Source organism: Meles meles, chromosome 18 (assembly GCF_922984935.1).
Source record: "Meles meles chromosome 18, mMelMel3.1 paternal haplotype, whole genome shotgun sequence".
Lineage (NCBI taxonomy): Eukaryota > Metazoa > Chordata > Mammalia > Carnivora > Mustelidae > Meles > Meles meles.
The window spans coordinates 18325758-18333700 of NC_060083.1; the positions used below are offsets into that span (position 1 = coordinate 18325758).

Here is a 7943-nt window from a genome sequence, read left to right on the forward strand (position 1 = left end):
TAGAGGCACAGGCCTTTCCTGCCATCTCCCCATCCAACTCACTCTCCTGACCCCACGATCCAGTTCTGCCCGGCATCTCTGAGGGAGTGGGCTCCCTCCGTGCCTCCCCACCTGTACACAAGCCCTCTCCTCTGGTGGCAGACCCCTTTCCCCTTCAGCCCACCTGCAGGATGTAAGGTTTTACAGGCGAGACACACACGACACCAGGTGAGATGGGCGCAAGGCAAGGTTTATTAAAGGCGCTCTCGGGCGAGGTTCCGGGACTCAAGAGAGGAGAGTCAGGGAAGTGGCACCTGGGAGGGGGTCGAGTGGGTCTTTTATTTGGGTTAAGACAGGGCATAGGTTCACAGCCATATAAAGTAAAGTATTCGTGATCAGAGGGTAGGGGGAGTCCTGATGTTCCTGTTTCCTGCGTAGGTATTGGTTTACTTATGACGACGTGTCCTCGGCATACGTCCTTCCGGCGGGAGAGTCATGGTAAAGGAAGATGACGGCCAGCTGCCATTTTATTGTTCCTCCCACATTCCGGGAACCACCGACCCAACACAGGAGGCTCTGTTCTGGGAGGGGGACCGTTCCCCTAGGAGGCCTCTCTGGTGCTCCTGGGCCGCTCCCTGTCCTCCCCCGGCCCCTCCAGATAGCATATTCGCCTCTCACCTTACACGGGGTGGCTTTTATTTGTGAATCTGTGAATCCAAAGGCAGCGGCCCAAGGTCAGGTGCTGCCTCTGAATGGTGACTGTCTTTCCTGGGGCACGGTGCCAAGGGGCATTGACTGATTGAACAAAATAGAAAAAGCAATGATCTGGCCTGGGCCCTGGACCTCATTGAACTCTCCTTGCAGCATCTCCTCGGGACACGTGTCACTCTTTCCACCTTGCGGGGCATGTGTGACTGCGGATATGTGAGTTTGGACAACAGCCGATCGGCAGACCTGGGATTCAACACAGGTATGCCTCAGCCCTCCTCTCCTCTCGGGGCCAGCAGCTCCAGTCCAGGAGGGAAACACGTGGGGTCAGAGAAGCCACAGGCGACTTCCTGTCCCTCACCTCTCTCCGCTTCCCACTCAGCTGGGACAACTCCTACTCATTTTCTCAAGATCCTTATCTGCTCCCGCACTCGGGGAAGTTTCCCCATCCCTCTCACACCACCCAGGAAAGGTGGGGGAAGGAGTGTTCCATGTGGTCACTGGGCGTGAGTAAGTATCTCTCCTCCCTGTGACTTCCCCACCTCTGCAACAGGGCCTGGGAAACCCCACTCAGGTCTTCTAATAAAAGCTCCGGGCCCTACGGGATCGGTCTTAGCTTCACCAGACACATCGCGACCACTGCAAAGAGGTCTGACCCACACTCTGCAGGATGAAGCTTGTCACCATGGCCCTGTTGTGCCTGCTGCTGGCTGGGCTGTGGCTTCGGGATGCGGACAGCAGGAGCAGTGAGTGTGGATGGAGTCACTTTGCTCCTCCTCGGGGTGGGGGGTGGGTGGGGAGTGGGGGCTACACCCAGGCAAGGCACTCTGGGCTTGCGGGCCGGGGTCGCCCTGAACTCAGTGCCTCTGTCTCTCCTCCTCCGGGAAGATTTCTCCTAAAGAGGGTGAATGGGGAATGTGGATGGGGTGGGGACAGAGGCCAGTGGGAGCAGGTGTCTGGTGAGCATAACGTCTGAGCCTCTGGCTTTAGCAAAAGGAGGCCCTGCCTCGTCCAGGGAACTCTGAGGCCCTTTAGGAAAACCTGGGAGGCCTAAGGTACACAGGAAAGACTGGGTCTTGCCTCTATCCGGTGGCAGATAACAAGGAGAGCCTCATGTCGGGACTGGGACTGGAGCAGTGTGCTCATCACTGTCGGGCAAGTGTTGGGCCAGTGATTACCTCTCCACCTGGGCATTCCTTGTTGGTAAAATAGGACTGATAATGTTGGACCTCAGGGCTCTCGAGAGAAGACGGACCTAATTCCAGGCACATGTAAGACATTGTGCAAACAATAAAACTAGGAGGAAGGAATCAGGATTGGAATTCGAGTCTCTTGGGGGTGGGGTGTGGGGAAGTGCAAACCCGCATGATGGGGGTGGGAGACCCGGACAGAGCTACAGGCCTGGGTAGAGACCATTCTAGAGAGGATAGGAAGCCTCTTAGTTCCTGGAAGCTCTTTCCTTGTCCTTCCATCAGTTGGAACTCCTTGAGCAGTTCCTAATCTGGCCCCAAAGCCATGGACCACAGTTGCCCCGGCATGCACCACACTCACTGGGCCCCGAAGAGTGTGGAGTCCAGAGCTCTCGAGCCCAAATATCAGGCCAGAACCGTGCACTCATGGTGGGACGTCAGAACTGGAGGCACCTTTAGAAATCAGTTTAAAGAGTCTTATTTGACAGATGGGAAGTCTGGGGCCCAGGCGAGGGCTCATCCTATTGAAGACCACACAACTGGTTTGTGGGCAGCCAGGATCTGAACCCGTGTTCCGATCCTCTGCCTACATACAGAACTAGGTGATGGATGACACAGCCACTGGGCTGGGTGTGGTCTCCAAGCCTGGGTCTGCCCCTGAAAGGGATTTTTTTTTTTTTTTTAACCACTGGGATGAGAGGAGTGAAGTCCACGTTAAGAGACAGACGCAAACCATTTTTGTGCTTCTCTTCTAGTGCATGTGTCATCCTCCAACTGTTGCTTCGTCTTTGCGGAGAAAAGGATTCCCCAGCATATAATCCAGTGTTACAAACCCACTAGCTCTGCCTGCTTCCACAAGGGTCTCATGTGAGTGTTCCTACCGGGTCAGCCTGAGTCCCTCCTCCAGAGAGCAACCAACCCTCCTGGAATTAGAAAGGAAGACGCTAGATGGCGCTGTTCCACCAGGTTCAGGTTTCTAAACCTGGGGAGAGCTTCCAAAATCTGGGTGCAGAACCCAGCATGGGCGCTAGGGGGAGCGCCGCGCCTCGTAGCAGGTGCCAGGAAAGATACCCACAGTCTCCCCTGCCCCATGCTCCTGCAGTGACTTGTGTTCTCGGAACCCCAAGGAGCTGAGTATTATATCTTAATATTTTATGCCCAGAAGAAGAAATGGCTTAAAGGGTCTAGGAATTACTGTGCAGTGGAAAAATGAGGGGGTCACAATTAGTTTCTGCTTCAAGATTTGCCAACCCCGAGTCTTGGGTGACCTTGGGCAGGTGATTCTTCTGCACCTCATTATCTGGGTACTCCTCTACACTCCTTATCTGTGAAGTGGAGTAAAGATGACAGCTGTGTCACAGGGTCATTACAAAGTTAGACAGAGGTGGCTTACCCCTGCTGTTCGGTATCTATAAAGCATTCATGTGTATTACCTTGGCTAGCCCTCTGGGGGCACCCTTCTACATTATCATGAACACCGAAGTTCAGGGAAATAGAGAGATTTGTCTGCAGTCACCCAGATAATTCAAGTTAGAATTGGTCTATAGTTTGGTTGGACAGTCGCCAAGTTAAAGGGGTGGGAAGGGCAGAAAATAAATACACACACACACACACACACACACACGCACATTCACACACACACACGTACACTCACAGTGAATCTAAAGCAACGAGTGAGGGTTCCAGATGGACACAGACACATTGGAAAGATGGATGGAGGGCCCTCAGAGATAATCCTGAGTGTCTGCAGCCTTTACCCTACTCGAATACAATGAATCACACTCTCCAGAAAAGGGAGAAACTCAATTTAACAAACTCTCCCTGAAGCTTGGGTGTTCCTCCCAGCCTATCCCTCCCATGTGCCCCCAGGTCTCCTGCAGTGCCTTCATTTTACAGGCCCAGAGCGAGCAGCTTGGGGGCATCCCCAGGGCGGGGGTGGTGGTGGGAATGTGTGTGGCAGCCCAGGGGAAAATCATGTGATCTAGCTCCCCCTTTGTTCTTTGCCCACAGAATCAAGCTGAAGGGTGGCCGAGAGACGTGTGTCTTAGACTCAGCCGCATGGGTTAAGCGTCATTTAAAAACTGCAAAACCATGCCGGGTGAAGTGAACATGAGAGGGTTTCTTTCCACCCTGGACTCTGAAGATGGCGTGACTTCCCCTGTCTCCCCAGCCCCCCACCCCACCCCGGTCCTTCTGCCCGGCTTTGCCGGGTCACAGAGGGTCTGCTCAGTCCTGATAAGCTATGTTGTTGCACTTTATATATTTAAATGCCAGAATCTTCAATCCCTGCTTCCCTGGGCTTCTTGGATCCCACAGGGATTTCAGGGGATAAACTTGACTGGCAGTGAGAAGCTGGGGCCAAGGGGCTGGTGGCCAGGGGTGGGATGGGAGATATGTTGGTACTGATGCCAAAAAAACCTGACTTCTTGTCCCCAAGAACCAATAAATGGCTTACACGTCTCAGCTGACTGGCTTTGTCTCTTGGGGGCTGGATGGGGATGAATTCTTGGTCAGGGCCATGATAAAGATTCTCGGCTTCCCCTGACAGCAGCAGAGGGCACAGTGAAGCAGAAAGCGGGAACCCAGGGCTGGGGTTCCAGAAGCCACAGCTGCTGTAGCTGGAGGGGACCTTGTGAGGTCAACCATCTGTAAGATGTTGCTGGCCCCATTTTATAGATGAGGTGCCTGACAGGTGGCGAGGGACAAAGACGGGCCTGAGGATACAGAGCTAGTCAGATCTGGTGTTAGAGCCCAGGACTCCTGTGTCTGGGGCCAAAAAGCTCTCCTGTGTCCCAAGTTGCCCAGTGATGGCCTGACACAGCATCACAGTGTGAGGGTGGGCTGGGGACACTCTGTCAACCAGGCAGATCCTGCAATGTTGTTTAGTAGGACCTCCTCTTGTCCAGGCCTGAGTGGATCCTAGGTCTTACAGAAATGCCAGCCCAGCTCGCATGCAGGAGGGAGGCAGTCCTGGGGAGAGCCGGAGAACCGTTCGCCAGCATCTGGGAAGCAGAGACCCCACCCTCATGAAGGGGTAACCGCAAACTCCGACGTGCATCACGTGGGCCCCCAGGGAGAACAAGAAGGTGGGGGCAGTGACTTGCGGGTTGCCCAGAATCTCAGGATTGGCTCCCTTTGGAAGACCAGCTCGGTGGCTTTGGCGGGAGAAGTTGCCTTGTACTGCGCTGAGCGAGGCGTCTCTCCTTTCCCCAACATTACGTGTCACAGGTCTGGTCTGTTCTTCAACTGCCTCCTGCCTTCCGCGCCGCCCCACGACCACCCTGCTTCCTCCTCTTCCCTCTCGCTGGGACCACTGTGGAGCAGTGAGCTGTGCTCAGCTCTCCCTAGCTAACTCCATCCTACCCGTGGCCCCAGACCACTCTGCCTGGCCTGCCGCTGCCCTCTACCCTCCGACGGTCCCTCCCTCCTGCCCTCAGGACGGACTCCAAACTCTGCACCTTGCTGCTCCAATTCCTCTACAACCACACCTCCAGTTTCTTCTCTAAAGGACTCTACTTTTTCTGTTCAGGAAGCCAAACTCTGACCATAGGGGATGTTCACTCCAGGCCCACTGCCGGCCTTTCCATTCTGGGCCTTCTCTAGAAGAATCTCTGTTATGACCGTACTCTGGCATCCTCCAGGGTCGATGCTAACTAGGTCCGGGTCATCTCATTCTTCCCCTGGAGGTCAGGTGTGTGTGGTGTCTGGATCACTTCAAGGACCGCTTGGAGCTGGGAGGCACGGGGGCATAGACTAGTTAGAAGCTGATGTTAGGGGCTGGAGTCATTTTTCTAGAACATGCTGGCCGGCTGGTTGGGTCCTCTGCGGCAGTCAAATGAGCCCAGGTCAGCCACCAACCACCGAAAATGTCCACCCCACATCCATATTCCTCCAGCGCCCTCTGCCAGCCGCCTGCTCCCCCGCCTTGGATCGCCCCCTACTGGTTGGAAGCTACCCTCCCGCAAGAAAACAACACCACAAGAGATTTTAAAACACCATGTATTTTCTGCAAAAAGTCAACAATCCTTGGAATGGCATTCTCCTTTCTGTACTAACATATTTAGCTGAACCTCACATTCCCAAGGCCCTCCCCGCCCCGGATGGCAATAGCCCTTCATCTCCGTGATTTGTAGGTACACGCAATGGCTGGGGAGTTGAGTGGGAGTCAGGCACACTGCTTGCAGCTTACAAGGGATGGAACCGGGGCTTAAGACAGGAAGCAACTGGCTCAAGGCCTTACTTTAAAAAAATCCCCAATATTCAAAATAACCCCCAAACCAGCAACAATTCAAATAACATTAAATATTACTTAAGGCATAGTACATTTCTATGTTCTGTTTCAAAACAGAAAGCACCCTATTCAAAACTATAGAAAAATTAGTCCAGGGTCTAGCTGGGGAGGCTGGAGGAGGAAAATCAGTCACTTGTTTCTCATACTTGGCTGCGTCTTAGTGTGACTGGAGGAGTTCAAGTCCTCAGGGCATGAGATTTTTGATTGAGATGTTTCACATAATCCTGGACCCACTTCTCCTTTGGGTCGGCACAGATAGCTTTGGCCAGTTTTGTGCTGAAGCTGTGGACAAAGGAGGGCTTCACAGTTAGGTGGAAATGAGGATTTTGCCCGAGAGATGCCTCACTCAACTCTTAAGCCCATCTGGTCCACCCGCTGCAGGGAAGGGATCCTCCCAGGGACAGGAGGAAGTCGCGGTGTGGAAAGAAGGGGATTCTGGAGGTAATCACTTTTCTTGGAGGCCCTGGAGAAGCTGACCTGGCCTCAGCCAAAGCAACATGGAGACTGGGAGCCAGTGCCCATTCAGGGAGCAGATGGCGGAGCCCATCCTCTCTGGGTTCATTTATGATGCAATCATGGTTTGGTAAAATCTTAACCCCTGAGTATGGGATCCCAAATGGGTCTGTCTTCTGGAGTGGAACTTCAGATCAGGGGGCATGGGCGTGCGGTGGGGTGCGGTCAGGGAGGGGGTGAGCAGGGTTTTTCTACTTACATGACAGCCTCCCGGGAACAGTGGCTGCTGGTGATTCGATAGCTCTCCAGCTTCCGCAGGGGGATCTTCTTGTTAAACTTGAAACAGCAAGTGAAGAGGGAGTTGAGTGCATCTAGAAATAAGGTCACAGAGAAAAAGCTATTTTTTTTATCAGCTTGAATGCAGCAGGAAGTGCCTTTAGGGAAAGGAAAGAAGAGGAGAGGAGAGGAGAGGAGAAGAGAGGGAGGGGAAAGAAAGGGAAGGGAAGGGAAGGGGTCGACATGGATCTTATCCACCTCAGGTCCATCGTGCCTGCCCGGAGCCCTGAGACAGGGGGAGAGCAGGAATATTGTAGCAACGCATCGTTGCTGACCGGGGCAGGCCGGTGGGACAGGTCCTAGCTCTAGTGCTCTAGGTACAGAGTTTGGGAAGTTCAGCCAGGCTCAGAGAAAAGGCCCTGGGTTTGGAGTGAGCAGCTTAGGTTTGCCTCTGGCTCTGTAATGGCTGGAAGTGGGTGGGTGGGACCTCTCCTGTCCTCAACTTGACCTTTGGCTTCCCATCCTTAAAATTAGACATTCATGTGAAGCTCCGATGGCTCCCGCTGCTCAGATAGGCTCAGAAGTGGGGCATTTCAGCTTTGGGTTTGTTAGAAGGAGAAGAAAACAAAAAGAAGGTGAGAGGATGGGAAGGAGGGAGAGAGGGGCTTACCTGGCTGGGCAGGCACCTGGGGACTGAAGGCGGCGGCTGTGAGCAGCAGGCAGAGAAGCGTGGCAGAGACCTTCATGTCAGCGGGAAGCAGGGAGCTTGGGCTGAGCAAGAGTTGAGAGTGTCTGGGCCGGTCTCAGCCTCTTTGCAGCATGGGAGGCTCTGCAGGCCTTTTATAGGGAGCAGAGAGGGTAGGAACTCCCAGAGGGATGTCTGCCTGGGCAGGGTCATGGTGAAGTTAAGATGTAGGGTGCTCCTGAATGTGCTGAGCTGGTGGTTAGCTACCCGAGTTTTCCAGGAATTTTAAGAAGGAAGCTGTGGGCTGCAGCCGGGTAGGCCCTGTTTCCTTCCAGCTGCCCAGGCCAGAGAGCGGAAGCAG

At 54.0% G+C, this 7943-nt stretch overlaps 2 protein-coding genes across 2 annotated transcripts; one reads left to right on the forward strand and one right to left on the reverse strand.

Moving 5' to 3' along the window:
* Positions 1 to 1357: 1357 nt before the first annotated feature.
* Positions 1358 to 4072, forward strand: CCL1 (C-C motif chemokine ligand 1). Its single transcript, XM_045983926.1, has 3 exons — positions 1358 to 1433; positions 2633 to 2744; positions 3888 to 4072. Exons 1-3 carry the CDS (start codon positions 1358 to 1360, stop codon positions 3982 to 3984), a joined length of 285 nt encoding a protein of 94 aa, XP_045839882.1. The 3' UTR covers positions 3985 to 4072.
* A 1807-nt stretch (positions 4073 to 5879) lies between these two features.
* LOC123929845 (C-C motif chemokine 13-like) lies at positions 5880 to 7691 on the reverse strand. The gene is made up of 3 exons (XM_045985937.1): positions 7568 to 7691; positions 6881 to 6992; positions 5880 to 6450 (listed from the first exon to the last, which is right to left on the reverse strand). The coding sequence occupies exons 1-3, from the start codon at positions 7641 to 7643 to the stop codon at positions 6345 to 6347; spliced, it is 294 nt and encodes a 97-aa protein (XP_045841893.1). The 5' UTR covers positions 7644 to 7691; the 3' UTR covers positions 5880 to 6344.
* Between the last annotated feature and the right edge of the window lie 252 nt (positions 7692 to 7943).